The sequence below is a fragment of the Haliotis cracherodii genome, unplaced genomic scaffold, assembly GCF_022045235.1.
Source record: "Haliotis cracherodii isolate W230 unplaced genomic scaffold, xgHalCrac1.p SCAF_17, whole genome shotgun sequence".
NCBI lineage: Eukaryota > Metazoa > Mollusca > Gastropoda > Lepetellida > Haliotidae > Haliotis > Haliotis cracherodii.
Genome location: NW_027266272.1, coordinates 12,087,948 through 12,108,710, shown reverse-complemented (window position 1 = coordinate 12,108,710; position 20,763 = coordinate 12,087,948). Strand labels below are relative to the sequence as shown.

General features: G+C 39.4%; 1 protein-coding gene across 1 annotated transcript; it reads right to left on the bottom strand.

Annotated features, from left to right (window-relative positions):
- Positions 1-1,508: 1,508 nt before the first annotated feature.
- LOC139464387 (UPF0047 protein YjbQ-like) lies at positions 1,509-11,049 on the bottom strand. The gene is made up of 7 exons (XM_071245915.1): positions 10,833-11,049; positions 10,537-10,571; positions 9,777-9,796; positions 8,368-8,407; positions 7,268-7,309; positions 3,374-3,491; positions 1,509-2,874 (listed from the first exon to the last, which is right to left on the bottom strand). The coding sequence occupies exons 1-7, from the start codon at positions 11,047-11,049 to the stop codon at positions 2,828-2,830; spliced, it is 519 nt and encodes a 172-aa protein (XP_071102016.1). The 3' UTR covers positions 1,509-2,827.
- Positions 11,050-20,763: the final 9,714 nt, after the last annotated feature.

Below are 20,763 nucleotides of genomic sequence, written 5' to 3'. Positions count from 1 at the left end.
TCAGCAACCCATGCTTGTCGAAAGTGGTGACTAACGCGATCGGGTGTTCAGGCTCGCTGATTTGGTTGATGCATGTCATCGTATCCCAATTACGTTGATCGATGATTATGATGCCAATCACTGGATTGTCTGATCCAGATTCGATTATTTACTGACCGCCGTCATATGGCTGGAATATTGCATAGTGCGGTGTTAAAAAACAGACAGACCTATGGAAAGTGTTTTCCACAATTCTCCGACTCTTGTGTCCGACAAATTTATAGGATATTAAACAAGCTTCCAAGTTTCACATGATTTCATATGCCGAGAGGGTTATCTTTTCACCTGCCCCGAGCTTTCACGGGGCATTGTGTTTTGTTTGTTTGTTTGCTGTTTAACTCAGCATCAGCATGATCATGAGCATCGATCCATGCATTTGGGGTACGATGACATGTATCAACCAAGTCAGCAGCCTGACCACCCGATCCCGTTAGTCGCCTCTTACAAGCACAGTCGCCTTTTACCACAAAGCACGAGTTGCTGAAGACCTATTCTACCCCGGATCTTCACGGTGGGGCATTTTTAGTATTCCTATGGGGCTTCAAAATATACTTCGGTGATAGAAAATATATATTTCATATCTGAAATATTTGACAATTTGAACGTCGGGGCGTTTGGCTACTGAAACACGAGATGTATGTTATGTGGTTTTCAAAATGATCTAATGTTCTATGATATTTAATAAATGTTTTGAAATATCGAATGACTGGTTAAATACACCATCTTCAAATAATATCATATTCGTTGGCGCTTTCTTACACGTGGTATCTTAAGGGGCCGTTTCCGCCATTGATGAGCGAGATGACGCCGTATTAAACAACATTCCAGTTATATCACCGCCTGTCAGCTTGATGTGAGAGGAAAGCCCGAAGTTATGCAGGTCATAAGACGTTTACACTTTCGTGAAACCAACGATCACGGGTATGGTGCTGACAAACCTAGAAACATAATCGGAGCGAACCAGGATTCAAATCCACAATCACATGTTTCTAGTGTCCCCAAAGGGGAAACACTGCACAGCGAATGAGAGCCTCAGACGACTGGGCCACCCTTGTCCCGATGAGCGAGTGGGGACATATTTGCCATCGAGTCGTTTTTGCCAGCGAAAGGTTTAAATAATCAAGCTGAAAAAGTTGACTTTTGTTCTTGAGATTTTTATCAGCAGTCGCCACTTCTTCAAGCGTGGGCGGATGTGTGTATGTGTGCGTGCGTGCGTACGTGCGTGAGTGCGCCCGGTCCTTGTTTTTTATCCCTTAATGACGAGGGTCAGGCAGGGTAACAAAAAGTACCATCTACTAACGCCTTTTGGTACCTCCCCTTATCCACTAGACCATGTGTGATGGTGCGATTACAGTGGGTTTAGTGAGGGCTCTCAAGTTTATATTTTCCAAAACACTCTGCCTTTTGTCCTTCTCTTGCCACTGATAAACACTATGCCATCATACACAACGGTTTTTATTCATGACATAACTGTACATTATTTTATCTGAAACAATTGTCGTTTGAGGAATAAATTATATCCACTGATACATTATACACATGTTTATACAATACCATACATTAAAAGAATAATATACCATGTGATAATCTTATGTAAAAAAATGTAGAGATACATTCTCATATGGCTGAAACGTTTGTGCTTTTTAGCAACATTAACAGAATAAAATCAAATTCTTCAAGTTTGTTTGTTTGTTTGTTTGTTTTAACAATGATCAGCAGTATTCCAGCTATATGACAGCAGTCTGTAAATAATCGAGTCTGGGCCCACGCAATTGGGATACGATGACATGCATCAACCACAACAGCGAGCCTGAACACCCGATCCCATTAGTCTCCTCTTATGACAAGCATAGTGGCTTTTTACAAAATCTTCTAGTATTATGTATTAAGACTACTAATAACGTATTTGGCAAGGGAACTCACCCTTGTATGTTTGTTTTAAGACACGGCAATTTTCCAGCAACATGAACATGACCAAGGAATCATGGCCAAACAAACCAGAGGTTGACAGCACGATCATCGTCCTATGGCATCAGGGTATCAATTGTATCTTCTCTCACAACAATTCTACCCCAACATATTGTAGTCATCCATGACATATCAAGACATTATACATATAATAGTTCACACTTTTGAATGGTCAAGGGATTCATTTTCAAAACCATAAACCATTTTTTACAGATATCAAAAATCAACTTTAAAATATCTCTTAATGTATCCTATGTAGGGATAATTAAGAAGGGTTAGAGTTTTGTTTGTTGTTTACTGTTGCACTCAGCAATATTCCAGCTCTATGACCACAGTCAACAAATAATCAAATCTGGACTACACAATCCAGTGATTGACATCATGAGCATCGACCTACACAAATGCGATCCAATGACATGCATTAACAAAGTCAGCAAGCCTGACCACTTGATCCTGTTAGTAGCCTCTTACCACAAGCATGGGTTGCTGAAGACGAATTATAACCAGGACGTTCACGGAAGCAGGTTCAGTGAACTTTGTTGTTCTTGTTTCGTCTATATGTTATTTTAGGATGATTACCATCAACTTTAGGTTTCAAAAACGGCCACTCTTTTCTCAAAACAGAAATATTCTTAATAGACAGGAAAATATACTAAACAAATCCTGCAGATCCATGAACAAACAAAGTAAAAGGCAAGACAATACATGTACACAAATGTATAGATACAAGTCTTCAAATGCAGCTGAAAGATATGGTCTCTTGCAGCTGAACCCATCAAACAGCTGTGCAGTGGAGTTCTTCGTTACACATCAACAAATGCTATTGTTTTGTAGCTCCCTGCAGTGTTGCTACTAGATGTCGAGAACCTGCAGAGGAGAGAATTGTCCCACTTGCTAAACTTGTTACTCACACAGAACTCGTCCATCCTCAGTTAACATCACACATCAAACTTCATAACATTTGAAACAAACCCAACTGGTAATGGCCACAAACAGCATTTTTAAGATGACCTCTTCAACAAATTCAGATGGCACTGAATCAAGGAACAAGCATGTGAAGTATCAGCTTCGTGGATCTAGTGTTTTCTGAGAAGATGTTTATGAGGCACTAAGAATGAAAGACATTTATCCATGACATAAGCTCACTTGCCCTTAAGAAGACTGACCTTTATGAATGCCAACTATTGCCTATGTTTGTTTGTTTGTTTAATTCTGCACTGAGCAATATTCCAGCACTATGGCAACGGTTTGAAAAAAATCAAGTCATCCATCAACCAATGATATCAATGTTCATGACACAGGCTATCTGTAGCTGACCTGCATGGTTGCCGTGTTCACACACCCTGCCATGTTATCTGATACTGACCTGCATGGTTGCGGTGTTCACACAGCCACATACCCTGCCATGTCCCCATGTTCATCTTGCCGTCGGTGACCGGCACCGTGACACTGCTGCCGATCAGAGCCGCCTTCACATGCGCTGGCTGGAAGACAAGTAACACCTTCAGGGAGTGAGTGTGTCTGCCTTTACGCCATCAGCGATAGAGTGAGTGAGTGAGTATGGTTTTACGCCGCTTTTAGCAATATTCCAGCAATATCACGGCTGGGGAACACCAGAAATGGGCTTCACATATTGTACCCATGTCAGGAATCGAACCCGGGACGAGCGAACGCTTTAACCACCAGGCTACCCGACCGCCCCCCAACAGCGATAGAAACTGACAGTTTTAGTCCACAATTCCTTATAATGTTAATATATAGCAAAACCCTCAAAATTGGCACATTTCTACTGGTCCTAATACCTTAACCATTGGGCAGTTTGGCAAGGACTATGGGGCAAGTGCCAATTTCTAATGCTGGTTATTTGCTTGTTTGTTGTATAATGCTGTACTCTTTGTGCTATCAGCGATATTCCAGCTAAATCACAAGCCTGAAAACAGTCATCTCTAGGCTAGGCACTTTTGAGGTGTAATGATCCACTGGTGGGTGTAATGATCCACTGATGATGTAATGATCCACTGATGATGTAATGATCCACTGGTGATGTAATGATCCACTGGTGGTGTAATGATCCACTAGTGTAATGATCCACTGATGATGTAATGATCCACTGGTGATGTAATGATCCACTGGTGGTGTAATGATCCACTAGTGTAATGATCCACTGATGATGTAATGATCCACTGGTGATGTAATGATCCACTGGTGGGTGTAATGATCCACTGGTGATGTAATGATCCACTGGTGATGTAATGATCCACTGGTGATGTAATGATTCACTGGTGGTGTAATGATCCACTAGTGTAATGATCCACTGGTGATGTAATGATCCACTGGTGGGTGTAATGATCCACTAGTGTAATGATCCACTGATGATGTAATGATCCACTGGTGATGTAATGATCCACTGGTGGGTGTAATGATCCACTACTGTAATGATCCACTGATGATGTAATGATCCACTGGTGGGTGTAATGATCCACTAGTGTAATGATCCACTGGTGATGTAATGATCCAGTGGTGGTGTAATGATCCACTAGTGTAATGATCCACTGATGATGTAATGATCCACTGGTGGGTGTAATGATCCACTAGTGGTGTAATGATCCACTGGTAATGTAATGATCCAGTGGTGGTGTAATGATCCACTGGTGATGTAATGATCCAATGGTGGTGTCATGATCCACTGGTGGGTGTAATGATCCACTGGTGGTGTAATGATCCAATGGTGGTGTAATGATCCACTGGTGGTGTAATGATCCACTGGTGGTGTAATGATCCACTGGTGATGTAATGATCCACTGGTGATGTAATGATCCACTGGTGATGTAATGATCCACTGGTGGGTGTAATGATCCACTGGTGATGTAATGATCCACTGGTGATGTAATGATCCACTGGTGGTGTAATGATCCACTGGTGGTGTAATGATCCACAGGTGATGTAATGATCCACTGGTGATGTAATGATCCACTGGTGATGTAATGATCCACTGGTGATGTAATGATAAACAGGTGGTGTAATGACCCAATGGTGATGTAATGATCCACTGGTGGTGTAATGATCCACTGGTGGTGTAATGATCCAATGGTGGTGTAATGATCCACTGGTGGTGTAATGATCCACTGGTGATGTAATGATCCAATGGTGGTGTAATGATCCACTGGTGGTGTAATGATCCAATGGTGATGTAATGATCCACTGGTGGGTGTAATGATCCACTGGTGGTGTAATGATCCAATGGTGGTGTAATGATCCACTGGTGGTGTAATGATCCAATGGTGGTGTAATGATCCACTGGTGGTGTAATGATCCACTGGTGATGTAATGATCCACTTGTGGTGTCATGATCCACTGGTGGGTGTAATGATCCACTGGTGGTGTAATGATCCACTGGTGATGTAATGATCCACTGGTGGTGTAATGATCCACTGGTGGTGTCATGATCCACTGGTGATGTAATGATCCACTGGTGGTGTAATGATCCACTGGTGATGTAATGATCCACTGGTGGGTGTAATGATCCACTGGTGATGTAATGATCCACTGGTGGGTGTAATGATCCACTAGTGTAATGATCCACTGATGATGTAATGATCCACTGGTGGGTGTAATGATCCACTAGTGTAATGATCCACTGGTGATGTAATGATCCAGTGGTGGTGTAATGATCCACTAGTGTAATGATCCACTGATGATGTAATGATCCACTGGTGGGTGTAATGATCCACTAGTGGTGTAATGATCCACTGGTGATGTAATGATCCAGTGGTGGTGTAATGATCCAATGGTGGTGTAATGATCCACTGGTGATGTAATGATCCACTGGTGATGTAATGATCCACTGGTGATGTAATGATCCACTGGTGGGTGTAATGATCCACTGGTGATGTAATGATCCACTGGTGGGTGTAATGATCCACTGGTGATGTAATGATCCACAGGTGATGTAATGATCCACTGGTGGGTGTAATGATCCACTGGTGATGTAATGATCCACTGGTGGGTGTAATGATCCACTGGTGATGTAATGATCCACAGGTGATGTAATGATCCACTGGTGATGTAATGATCCACTGGTGATGTAATGATCCACTGGTGGTGTAATGATCCACTGGTGATGTAATGATCCACTGGTGATGTAATGATAAACAGGTGATGTAATGATCCACTGGTGATGTAATGATCCACTGGTGGTGTAATGATCCACTGGTGATGTAATGATCCACTGGTGGGTGTAATGACCCAATGGTGGTGTAATGATGCACTGGTGATGTAATGATCCAATGGTGATGTAATGATCCACTGGTGGTGTAATGATCCAATGGTGGTGTAATGATCCAATGGTGATGTAATGATCCACTGGTGGGTGTAATGATCCACTGGTGGTGTAATGATCCACTAGTGTAATGATCCACTGGTGATGTAATGATCCACTGGTGATGTAATGATCCACTGGTGGTGTAATGATCCACTGGTGATGTAATGATAAACAGGTGGTGTAATGACCCAATGGTGATGTAATGATCCACTGGTGGTGTAATGATCCACTGGTGGTGTAATGATCCAATGGTGGTGTAATGATCCACTGGTGGTGTAATGATCCACTGGTGATGTAATGATCCAATGGTGGTGTAATGATCCACTGGTGGTGTAATGATCCACTGGTGATGTAATGATCCACTGGTGGGTGTAATGATCCACTGGTGATGTAATGATCCACTGGTGATGTAATGATCCACTGGTGGTGTAATGATCCACTGGTGGTGTAATGATCCACAGGTGATGTAATGATCCACTGGTGATGTAATGATCCACTGGTGATGTAATGATCCACTGGTGATGTAATGATAAACAGGTGGTGTAATGACCCAATGGTGATGTAATGATCCACTGGTGGTGTAATGATCCACTGGTGGTGTAATGATCCAATGGTGGTGTAATGATCCACTGGTGGTGTAATGATCCACTGGTGATGTAATGATCCAATGGTGGTGTAATGATCCACTGGTGGTGTAATGATCCACTGTTTGGTGTAATGATCCACTGGTAGTGTAATGATCCACTGGTGGTGTAATGATTCACTGGTGGTGTAATGATAAACAGGTGGTGTAATGATCCACTGGTAGTGTAATGATCCACTGGTGGGTATAACAAACATCCTATTGTACCTCAGAAAATTACTTACTGTACCTTGAATTCAAGAAATTCAAGGATTCAAGAATGAGAAAATAACATATTCTATCAAGAAATTGCTCACCATATCATCCGGACCCTCACAGGAATGAAGGTAACCAGCTCCCTGAAGACAGAAAACAACTTATGCTCTAACAGGGCTCATAACAGTCATGATTGTCAGGAGTCCATGACAAACCATCTTGATTCTTCCCGAGGCAAGCATGTTCATAAGCCTGTATCAAAGTCCAGTTTTAACACTTACAATTTCAAATCTACTTTTCTGTGCTGGAACAAGCGAGGACTATCACATATATTCATAGTCCAATCAGAGAACCTTTTACAAAATCAACACCCGGGTCCCAAAAAACTGGTTGCTGCTATGGCCACAGCAACCAATTGTCAATTTGCACTAAAATGAATCCACAAATCAGGTAAAGACAAATATTTTCGAAGTGGTTTTTTATCAACTCGCTCAGGTACTTTTATATATTTGAGTGCAAACTTCAGTGTTTTTAAACTTGAAATCCTAGTGACTGAGATGCAGTGCTATTTTTTGATGACCCATGCTGAGCATTTCATGTTATTGCGATGTGCAGTCCTTCCTGATATTGTGTAGTCCGCATGCCTCTATTATCGCAAGAGTGAAATGTGGCAGTAACAAGTTAGTATCTTTACTGTGGCAATCTTTTATTTTGTTTATCTGTCAAGGATGAAAACTAAAATCTTTTCGTTATCTGATCGACCAGGTGTTATGGTAGTCATCAATGTGAAGCCATTCGAAAAAAGAACAGCAATCTGATTGGATATCCCGTTTTGATCACAAGGGACACAACTCGTGTTCAACATGGGGTGGTGCCCAGATCCAACCAAGATAAGTAGACTTGAAATGTCAACGGTGAAAACTTGGATTCCATATACCGGTAGCCTAGAGGACAGTCTTGCCTCGAGAAGATGATGACAAACATAAAACAATGAAATCTTTGCGTTCCACCAAGTCTCGGATGTAATTCAAAAAGGTGTAGTGTAGTAGAAGATGAAAATACAGTTCTCATGATGCATCTATGTTTTCACAATACTTTTAATCCGTTGTCTTGAAAATCTGCAAGAAGAGTTTGGTAAATATTTTGTATTATTTCACAAATGTTTACACAAAACTTGAAATAACTAATAAATTTCACAAACCTCTGGAACTATCTTATTTAGCATCATCTCCATGTCAACCCTGGAAGGAGAACAAAAGTAACCATGGTAACACTGTGGAGATGAATATAACACACTTCATGGAAAAATACAATTACATTTAGATTCAGTGTAAGACACCTGGGCATTTTATGATTTGTTTGTTTGTTGTTTAATGCCGCAATCAGCAATATTCCAGCAATATTCCAGCTATATGACAGCCGTCTGTAAATAGGACCAGACAATCCAGTGATTGATATCATGAGCATCGATCCACGCAATTGGGATACGATGACATGCATCAACCAAGTCTGCGAGCCTGACCATGAGTATTTTATGAACTAGTCATAGACAAACAATTCGTTAAGAACAATTCACTTGCCACAATTATCAAAACACACAAGACGACCACTAACATATTGAGGTATGTGAGTGAGTGAGTTGAGTTTAACACTGTTTTTAACAGTATTCCAGTATGCCAACTTGATCTTGGAGGAAAGCCCAAAGCGATGGAGGCTTCAAGGTGTTGACAAACCCGCAATCACAGGTTTCTGGCTTGCCCCAGAGATGCGACTCTGCACAGTGAATTAGGTAAATCTTGAACGTGTTGAATTTGTGCTTCAACATTTTGTATTTGAAGATTGAAAGAATGAAATCATGTCTTTCAGTATTCTTGAAGAGTTTGAACAGAATCAGTGTTATGGAATTAAAGTCTGACCTTAGATACTCGTCCAAAGCCATTGCCTAGTCAAATTTCTTCCTGGCTAGTAAGAATAGTTAATCCAAGTCCATACAGAAACAGTGAGTATGGTTTTACGAGATTTTTAGGAATATTCCAGTAATTTCATGCTGGGGAACACCAGAAAGGGGTTTCCAATATTGTACTCATGTGGGGGATTCAAACCCAGGCCTTCGGTGTGACGAGCAAACACTTTATCCACCAGGCTACCCGCCACCGCCAACATACAGTAACAAGGAATGACTAATCCAGGGGAGCAGGCACAACAATTTTTAGTAAAGACAGAAAATTGCAATAGAGTATCAAGAGACAAACAGAATTTTACAAGTCTTTAAGAATATTAATTCACCAATGGCTAACAGGATAGTGTAGGTGTCACAGGATAGTGTAGGTGTCACAGGATAGTGTAGGTGTCACCCCAATATAATTTAAGACAAATTTAGTCAATGTATTAACATCTAACAAATATGAATTTGGAAGCTACAGTAAAACTCTGTTATGGACCCACAGTTCCCTGCAAGCTGTAATCAAAGTCGCTATTCAGACCCTCCAAAGAGAAGGGATTCTGAGATTCTACATACAGTTGATGTAGATTACATTTTGAAACAGTACTGATGCTTTACAGAATATCTGAACTTTACTGAAGCTTTACTGGACTGATTATTTGCCATACCTGACATCAGGATCCCAGTTCTGAAACAAAACATGAGTAAATGAGCTATAATTAGTGTCAGAGGAATTTCCACATGTTGTTTGTTTCTTTGTTTGTTGTTCAACGCAACACTCAGCAATATTCCAGTTGTATGACGTCAGTCTGTAAATAATCAAGTCTGAACCAGACAATCAGTGATTGACATCAATTGTGATATGATGACATGCACCGACCAAGTCAGCGAGTCTGACCACCAGATCCCATTTCGTCGACTCTTACGACAAGCATCAGTTAAAAAATTGCTTGTGGCAGATAAATGTATATGTCATGGATGACATACAGCTCATGGATCAATGGAAAAAAGAGAGTAGTTCCGATGGATGATCACAGCAAGTATAAAAACAATTATATTTTGTTGCTTCAAGGCGTAATTTCATTGCCTCTTTTAATCATGATAAAATAAATAGATGTTATTCTATTTAAATATACAAGCCTGGTGGGTTTTTTTCATGTTGAGCGTTGAGTGATGTCTTGTCTAAAATCAGTGATAGAAACTAACATTTCTATTCCACTTGTCCTTATAATAACATACAGCAAAACACTTTAAAAATGGCCTAATGATACCTTAACCATTGGGCAGTTTGGCAAGGACTACAGGAACAGTGCTAGTTTCTACTGATTGAAAAACCGTATTCTAAAAAATTTGGCACTGACAGTTACAATCCATTATGCCATTGTAGAAAGATAGGTCTATCATGTGATGAATACTTTATTTACTTACTTCATTCAATGCAAGGCTTGCTGACGTGTGTTTGACTACAAAATAAAAACATGAATATATTTGTCAATGTGTGCATAAACTATATATATAACTAAATATAATATAAATAATATACTAAATCAATTTCATCAATCAAATAAATATAATACATAAAACTTCAGACTATCGTATTTATTTAAGTCAACATGTCGATGGTATTTAGCGTTATTGGTAGTCATATTGGTAAACTGGGTTAGTATGCTGATCGAATACTGAACAGACGGATAAACATGCTCTCAGATATGTAGTTAACTCACTGTGTATATGCAGGAGTCCCACGGATATCTTTTTTATTTCAGGAAATTGTTTCACAATGTCGTCAGATATGAGATGACAGCCTCGTTTCTTTGCGCCTACCGTCACCTCCTTCTGATACCACACACTCGGTCCTCCAGCAGCCATATTGAATAATCGGATCAACGTTGTGCGACTTCGGCTAACTCGGATGAAACTGTGACCTCCTCCGAATGCCATTTTGACCGGAGTTATGTCCCTTATATCATCGTCTGGTCGAGCTCCTTCCCCGCTCGTGACACCTTCGTAACACTCTATATCCTACTTTGTTACTGGAAGTGCAAATTAATCTCTGCCTAAACGGAGTCGATTGTACGAGTCCCGCGTATATCATGAACATGTACTGATGATACGAAAGATACGATGATATGATAGTGTTCGCGAAAAGGCGAGCGTATCCTGCCCAACCGGTGCCACCCACCACAAACACATGCAAAGGCAAGTCAATTGTTCACCTAAAAAAAACCACGGGAGCATATGATATAAGTCAAACTACAGAATTGCATCGGACATAATTTTAGTCACTGATTTGGAAATGGCCTCCACATGTCTACCATAAAACTTTTTAAAAGCTTTACTGAGGCCTTGAATGATGTAACCTTGATCAAACAATTTCTTAGCAAGATTTGTATGACGCTCTTTTGAATCTTGGTAGAAAGAACATATGCTCCATTGTACTTAAAAAGTTGTGAAATGTCGACACCAAGGGCTGAAGCTGCTGGGATGTAGCTCGACATGAAGGGAAAGTTGACCGTTGGTATGCTGAAGTCACCCCTCTTGTCATACACTCTTGTGGCGAGAGTTTTGTCACTCTGAATCACAGGAACTCGTTATTGGTCAGTAAATAACATATCTATACCCCCTATATCTCCGTTTTCTACTTAAATATAATACATAATCTCTTCATCTTTATGCATAGATCTAAATATGAAACAGATCGAAGCGGTTTCACTGGCCTCCTTTATTTCTATTTCAGGTGGATAAATCAATGGAAGGAAATAGGCTATTTGATGGTTATATCAGGTCGATATCAGATCATCGATTTGCCTGAAGTTTCAGTTAAACTTAAATTACCATTTTTTGACTTTGCTAAACGAGCAGAAATTCTCAATCATATGCATACATGCAGAAACAGATCACCAAGAAGGGGAGCGCAGTTGGTGCCCATGGGGATGCCTACATCTTGCCTAAATGTCTTACCCCCTAATTTTATGTAGATTTATCAACGTGGAAGTGCAGCATTTCACATACTGTTTCCTCAGTAAACTTTGCTTTCATGTTTGACAAATTGATCAGAACCTCGGATGGTCACCACGTTTTGAAACAAAATCCCCAGGACCAAGGAATGAAGATTTCTCTTAGGTTTGACTCGTGGGACAGTGGTACACAAAGTTTAAAAATCAGATGTTATTCTTTCAAACAGGGATTTTGTCGTACATTTGCTGGACCTTTGGAATTCAATACAAAAGAGGACAATCGACATGTCTTCAGGTTTTAGAGTTTTAAGTAAAAAGTTGATAGTACTGATGTTTGCAACTTTTGGCAGGTAACGAAGGTGTCACGCGCTGGGAATGAAGGAGCTTGATCGTCTGGAGTTTCTCTTTTGGCTTTTCTATTCGTTATTTAGAGGTCCACGGTTTGTTTGATTAAAAAGATATTGTGTTCTGTGGTCGAAATAAAAAAAAAAGTAGACTGTTGAATTGTGGGGTCACAAACCTCGTTGTGGCACATTTTATGTAAAAACACAACGGGGGTGAGTAGTGAGTATGGTTTTACGCCGCTTTTAGCAATATTCCAGCAATATCACGGCGGGGGACAACAGAAATGGGCTTCACACATTGTACCCATGTCGGGAATCGAACCCGGGTCTTCGGCGTGACGATCGAACGTTTTAACCACTAGGCTGCCCGACCGCCTCTCACATCATTACTAACTTAGCAGAGAATTTATTTCGCTTATGAGCGTGGTATGATTGGACGGCTGTGTTTGGACCGCCCCAAAAAATGAGATAGAGAAGCTCTCAGTTGTCCCCGGATTAGGTAATTTTTTTTAAATGCCCTCCCCTAGTTTCTGCCGTGTTGTCTCTCCTATGTACCGTGCCCTTGTGTAGATCCCGGTTAGAATTGGTCTCCAGCAACCCATGATTGTCCCAAGAGGCGACAAACGGGATCGGCCGGGCTCGCTGACTTGGTTCAAGCATGTTTTAATATCCCATCTGCAAAGATCGATGTTCTCAGACGTAAATCGCTGGATTGTCTGGTCCAAACACGATTATTTACAGGTTGACGCCATATGGTTGAAATATTGACGAATGTGGTGTTAAACACCAAAGAAACCTGCGTATGTATTTTCACACTCACATTGGATATTGTGGGAACCATATACAAGTATAATTTGGTAAGGGACAGTTGCCTAGATCATTATTTCAAACTGCCTACCGATGATTGAGAAAAACTAGCTTCCGCGAAATTTGGATGTCGAAATCTGCTGTTTCAACCAGAGGTTGTTATTGTGATTTGATCAATGAGAACGGACGTGCGAAAGCCTCGGTAGATTTTTAATGTTTACAGTCTGACTGATTTGTGGCCTTTAGCCACTGAAATGCCTTCATACTTCCAATGGGAACTGGACAATCCGTACCCAAACTTTTTTTTGGCGGATCCCTATCCAAATGTTTCATACCCCGTAATCACTCGTACCTAATCAACTGGACGACTCGTACCCCCCAAAAAGCAAATCTGTACCTGATGAAAATATATATGATATGAACCATTAATCAGATCAAACATGTTTTCAACTGAGACTTTGTTTGTTTTATGTCTCATATAACAAGAACGTGTAGTTCAATCCTCGACTTTGTAGGAGGGTCCCGGTGTGTGTGTTCGCACATTCTACCTTTGTACATAATCCAGATTCTTGAAGGTGTAAACTATGGTCTAAAATATAAAATATGTCAAAGCTTTTCATTGCATTCTCAATTTGTAGTGGGGGTAGCACAGGTGGCCCAGTCGTCTAAGGCACCGCAATTCCCTGTGCAGTGTTGAATCACATGGGCACCTAGAAACCTATGTTTGTGGTTTTGAATCTCGATTCACCCCGATTATGTTTCTAGGTTCATCAGCACCATACCCATGCTCGTGGGTTTCACCGAAGTGGTAGATGTCTGAGACCTGCATCACTTCGGGCTTTCCTCCCACATTAAGCTGACCCAACTCACTCACTCGCTCAATCTGTAGTGAGAGAGTTTGGTTTAACACTGCCTTGAACAGTTTTCCAGTTGTATCACCTCATGTCAGCTTAATGTTGTAGGAAAGCCTAAAGTGATGCAGGTCTCAGATGTTTACCCATGTTTAACACTTTGGTGAAACTTCTCCAGCACAGATATGGTGCTGACAAACCTAGAAAAAAGATCGGGAAGCAACTCTCCACATCAAATTGCAACGCTTTAGATGATTGGGCCACCAGAACCCCCTTCTCACACTATAAGATATAATAACAAACAACATGTCAATGTAACAAATTTTATTCAGCATCAAACAGACAATTTCCAACAAAAATAGGTACCAAATAATAGGTTCAGCCATGTGTAGAAGGAATGTATTTCAGCAGTAGACTTATGAATCGCCATCAAACTTAAAAAGTCAACTAGAGTAAACTAAGGTTATAACAAACTCAAAGGGACAACTAATTTTAGTTCGTTATATCCATCGGTTATTCGCATTTTGACAGTCAGACATCTTTTATCAAGTCATGCGACGTTACTCGATAAATAACAAAAGTGTGCACTGTACAAGTACAGAATATATCCACTTCAATCATTGTGTTACTATTGAAGGTGTAATTTGAGGACAAGATGTCAGTGCTTAGGAGTAAATCAATTTGATTCCAGTTGTTTATTGACGCTTTGAACAGCCACCCTTGGCAGCGGATGTTTTGATGGCAGATTGGTGACACGTGAGGAGCTCAGCTCAGGGATTAACAGTTCGTTATACACTTAAACATTATCGTTGACCGAGTACACGCAGGGCCACAAGGTGAGTTCGCTATATCCGTTATTTTGTTATGAGCATGTTCGTTATATCCATCAACTTTATATGATAAGATATATGGCAAATGTCCGGGACCAAAAGAACAGCTTGTTATATCCGTCAGTTCGTTATAAGCGTGTTCGTTATAAATGTAGTTCACGGTAGTTGGATACTGGCTTAAAGACCTGTTTTGAATACTGTGTAAATTACGAAAGATAAAGGGATATAAGGACATTCATTACGGTGTGAAAATGGCATCAGACTCAACCCTCCTTTTAACACAGGGATTTATTCACATTAAAATACAAGTAGAAAAACAGATCCATGTCATTCTTCTTAATACCAGATATGAATCTCTTGAAAGATCATATTAAAAGATAAAAAGGGACATTTTAGACAAATAAATTAGTGTTATTTTTGTAATACTTTGATGCCATTGCTGTTGTTGGCCCACAGATGATAAAGTTGTTAGTAACACATGTAGGGCGTGATCAACAGAGAATTCATCAGGTAAATTGCACTTGAATGCAAATAAAATCTAAAATAAAACAAAATATGGTTCTTCAAATACATACCAACAGTCATTCATAATATCTATAAAAGCCGAACCAAATATGAAGGAGGCTAACACCCCCACCCCAAATTATTGTTATTTTAGGTTATTCTAAGGGGACTGAGGTCATTTTGTGAATTCAGGTAAAATTTTGCGAAAATCCTTAAAATTAATATAAAATAAATACATTTTTACTAAGTCTGGAAAATTTGGGGCTTGCTTATCAAGGAAAACAGAATAAATGGTCTTGTGAAGGTCAAGGTTGTATTTGAACTAAAAAGCTAAAACTTCAGCTGAGTTCATCAGAAGCACATTATTTTATCTACAGGCCTAATTACAAAAACAAATCAAATTTCTACACCAATATGGACATAAAAAACAAGTAGGGTCAAAATCTAAACACACTCACTCAAAAAAACAACAAGGAAAGTGAAAAAACAAGCCAAATGATATTATGGAATTGTATGAATGTAAAATTATAGTCTCTGGAAAAAATGTACATCATTGTAAAAAGTGTCTGCACTCTTTCACAGTAATTCTTCAAGTAAAACAAGAATAAAACATATCTACAAGTGTCGTTTAAATGTGAAAATAATTCCATGTACAAAACTGGACAAATAACAACAAGTATCACATTTGGCATTTTGATAATACTTAAAGGCAAGTAGTTTCTATAGCAGATATTTGATACCGTAATGTACTTCCCCTGATAAACTCCCATGTGTCCCGGTAATTGCTTCTCTCTCACATCCTGCATTTATAAAAGACACAGAACGAAGCATACACCCTTTTTAGAGAGCACAATTTTAATAGAGCAAATACGATACGCAGTTTATAGCAATGTTAGTGCTATTGTTGCATTATATACAGACGTTACAATCGTCTAGTTACGGGAGTTACGATTACTACGTCTGCCTTGAGAAATGGGGCCACGTCTGGCGGACATGAACCCACTATGAGAGAGTTAACAAAAGGTTTACATACCTGGACGTTTACCCATCTCATTAAAATCAGATCTTAGTTCTTGCTACCGCTAAACAAATATCTGTGGTCATCCCATTACGTGTCATGTCAAACCGACCTTTCGCGAACTTTGACCGACCAGTGGAATGACTAAAAAGAAGAAGACAATAGCCAATCAGAAGGCAGCTTTCTCGTGCTTTACAGCACTAATTTCAAACTGGCGAAACATATTTTGATCAGAAGGCAGTTTAATCGAGCTTTAGGGCACAAGTGGCATGTACGCTTCGAAAGATATTTGGACATATACTCGATAAAAAAAATAAAAACTGAACAAAAGAACATCCTGGAATGGCTAATAGATGGTCTAGTTTCTATGACTACAAACATAGAGCCCATAACTGTCGTTCGGAATATCCTATCCTTTTTTCTCTCTCGAGATTGCACATCAAAAATCACATTCCAACTGTCACTTTCACAATCTGATAAGCAATACTCTGATTGGTCAGATGAAAGGTTGTTCTGACAAGACAATGGGATGTCCTCAGATCTTTGTTTAGCGGTAGCAAGAACTAAGATCTGATTTTAATGAGATTGGGAAGTTTACATAACTTCCACTTGACAGGAATCGAACTTGGAATTATACTGACAATATGTCCTATAAATTATCATATGTACATCAAATCACAGCACACAACATCTCAGTGACTAGATATATAATATAAACAAACTCATCTTACATAAATATTCTCATTGCTACCATCAACTATTTGGAATTTAATTGGTACAAAAATAAATAACGTAAATAAAATTATTTACACTCTTTAAGTCATCGACTCATAAATTTTGCTACAGAAAAATTGAAATGTTTATTGCATAAGTCACAACATGTGTGGTAAATCTGTTAAACATCATCTTTTTATGATATGTTACATCATTACACGAGGAACAATATGGCACTGACATCTAGGGGTGTTACAATTCATGGATGTACCAACGATTCAATACACACTATCCTTAACATATTCGGGGTAGAATAGCTCTTCAGCAACCCATGCTTGTCACAAAAGGCGACTATGCTTGTCGTAAGAGGCGACTTACGGGATCGGGTGGTCAGACTCCCTGACTTGGTTGATGCATATCATTGATCCCAATTGTGTGGATGGATGCTCATGATGTCAATCACTGGATTGTCTGGTAAAAACTCAATTATGTACAGACCGCCGTCATATAGCTGGAATATTGCTGGGTTCGGCAAAACTGTAATATCTATAGTTTTGCAATAACTCCGGTAAGCACTGCCATAGTCAGGTTAGCATTACCCACTTCTAATCTTGAGACACAATGATAAGTCTGATGGCATAATACTATCACAAAGAGGAAAGCAGAAACAGTACTGCGAGTTAAACACAAAGTGATAGCAACAACCCCTTGATAGCAGGACGGTACGGAACAGGATGAATTTTACTCAGAAACATCAAATGAGTATTGTGGCACAAGTATCGCGACATGTATCGAGGTAGGTGTATCATTAACCCTTACTAACATCCCATGAGATTGGTAGGATTTCTGGAACCAAATAGTCAAATGCATGGTACCTATCATTTAAAGTAACTTCTCAGATAGGAAATAATAATTTCATGTAATAATTACTCAAACAGGAGGAGTAGTTTTCAAATGATGTAACTGACTTATGACTTGGGGTTTGAAAGGTCGAAAATAATTAAATAAGAAAATTCCAATTTATTTCTCCCCCCCCCCCCCCCCAAAAAAAATGTGGAAGGATGATAAAAGAAAGATATTCAACGGGTTATAATTATAGCATTCTAAATAACTTATTCATATTGATAGAAACAGTAAATGAGTTTTTTCTTTAAAATTTTACTTATTTTATTTTCACATTTCAGTTGATGATAGTCAACAGATTCTTAAACCAAGTATGAAATAGTCTGGCCATTACCCTGCATATATACATTCGTATAACCGTATTGCAGCTAGAACCCTGGAGACATACTGGACAGTATACGTCCGTATACGTTGGTTGTAAGGGGCGACTGACAGTTGGGATTAGTTGGACACAACATCTGACCAGGCTGATAGTGTCATTGTGCCCTGATAATCATGTCATTGTGCCCTGATAATCATGTCATTGTGCCCTGATAATCATGTCATTGTGTCCTGATAATCATGTCATTGTGCCCTGATAATCATGTCATTGTGCCCTGATAATCATGTCATTGTGCCCTGATAATCATGTCATTGTGTCCTGATAATCATGTCATTGTGCCCTGATAATCATGTCATTGTGCCCTGATAATCATGTCATTGTGCCCTGATAATCATGTCATTGTGCCCCGATAATCATGTCATTGTGCCCCGATAATCATGTCATTGTGCCCCGATAATCATGTCATTGTGCCCTGATAATCATGTCATTGTGCCCTGATAATCATGTCATTGTGTCCTGATAATCATGTCATTGTGCCCCGATAGCTTGCATCGATACTCATGCTTTCAACCTTTTCTCTATCTGGCCCAGACTCAAGTATTTACAGGCAGCATTGATATTGCTGATTGCAGCATAAAACAACATTCACTCACCCACTTATCACAGGTATATGACACTATCAGCATCAGGTAACTATAGTAACATAACATGTAAACAATAGAAATAATCCTCCATTTGAAGTCAAATGATAAAGGATACATTTGCAATCACTGGAGCTTACTGACACATCTTGAATGTAATTGCTTTGCTCTACAACAGAAGCATGTTCTGCTGTTACATTATAATAAATAGGTTTCTAATACAGACATGAGAACAGGAAAAACTTTTTGGGGGAGGAACATCGGCAGTCTAGGAGGGTTTGGGGGCATGCCCCCCTCCCAACTCAAGAAAATTTAAAAGACAAGGATTAAAATAAGTGTATTTAACATCATTCTGACAGAAAAGATCCCGGATTTCCGGGAATCTGAGGAAAATTCTGCTAATTACTCTAACATGTCCGACAGTACAAGACCAGACACAAAAATATCAAAACAAAATACATTTGGTCTTGGGCAATGGCTTTTGGCAAATTGGTGTGGTGGTGTGATACCATAATACTGTCTTATAATTAGCCGCGGGTGTACCAGTCCTCGATTTATTCCGTGGACAAAAACAGTTAAAATTTGGCATCATTTCTTGTAAATTCTGCAACCAAATTTTGATAATTCTGTACACAATTCTGTTTAAGCTTAAGTTTAAGTTTTCGTGATTTTTGTAGTTTTGCACGTTTGACTTGTGGCAGGCATTTTTATGATAATCGTATCCAAGGCTAGAACAGCTTATTGAAGTGAATCTGGAGATCACTAGTGTAAACCTACAGACATGCACTTTCGGTAAACAATAATATCAAAGCCAACTTCACATAAAAATGAACTAAATATCCGATTACACTTTTAAAACCAGCTTTCGACTCACATGTTAAAGTCCTGAAGAGTAATTGATGAACTCTGCAGCACATAAATGCAAAATTCTATACGAGTTCTGCATAAAATGTGATTTTCTGCAAGGCACATTTCTGCACCAAGTGGACATTTCTGCAAAATATTCTGCAACCACGGAATCATGGAATACAGCGGTGTTATATAATACACAGGGTGTTATAAAGCATTATCTCATCCTATGAAGTAAAACATATTTTATACCTAAATATCTGAATAACTTGCATTAGTTCTAAAAAAATATCTGATTTCTCTATCACATATAATTTAACAATGGAATATTGATTGAACTGAAATAGAACCAGAATAAAGAAGGATCTAATCCAACTTAAGCTAGTTCATGTCAGTGAGATTTGTTGTAAGTATAACAAAAGGCCTTGTCTTATCTCTTATGTCAGAATGTTGAAATTTGATTGGTTCATATGATCTTGATAAAAGACTACGTATCCCCCTCGGAAGGAAACAAATTTCTGAGCAGCAGAATAAATTCCTTCTACCCCGCCATGAAGAAAACAGGCTGCACATAGATTCCTGAGTGGAAGAATAAATCTCCGGCTACGAAAAAAAGCTGCATGTTTACGAGTCGATGAAAGTTACGTGACACAGCATAAGTTAACTTCAGCTCAATCGAACAGCTGTTTCCAACCAATTTTTAATTTGTTTTAGTTCTGTTACAATGTTATTTTAAAACATGTCGGTAAGATAAGTTCATTTTTTTCATTTGAAGCGGAATATAAGGGATTTATTCTGTCTCTTAGAAATCCACGTGCAGCCTGACTTGTTCGTGGCGGGGTATAAGGGATTTATACACACGCTGAGAAATTTAATCCCCTCCAAGGCAGGATACATAACATTTTGTCAAGATCA

Coding starts and splice junctions, on each gene's coding strand:
- LOC139464387 (XM_071245915.1), bottom strand. CDS start 11,049: ATGGCATTCGGAGGAGGTCACAGTTTCATCCGAGTTAGCCGAAGTCGC. Junction 10,572..10,832: donor GGGACTCCTGCATATACACA/GTGAGTTAACTA, acceptor TTTATTTTGTAG/TCAAACACACGTCAGCAAGC. Junction 9,797..10,536: donor CAAGCCTTGCATTGAATGAA/GTAAGTAAATAA, acceptor GTTTTGTTTCAG/AACTGGGATCCTGATGTCAG.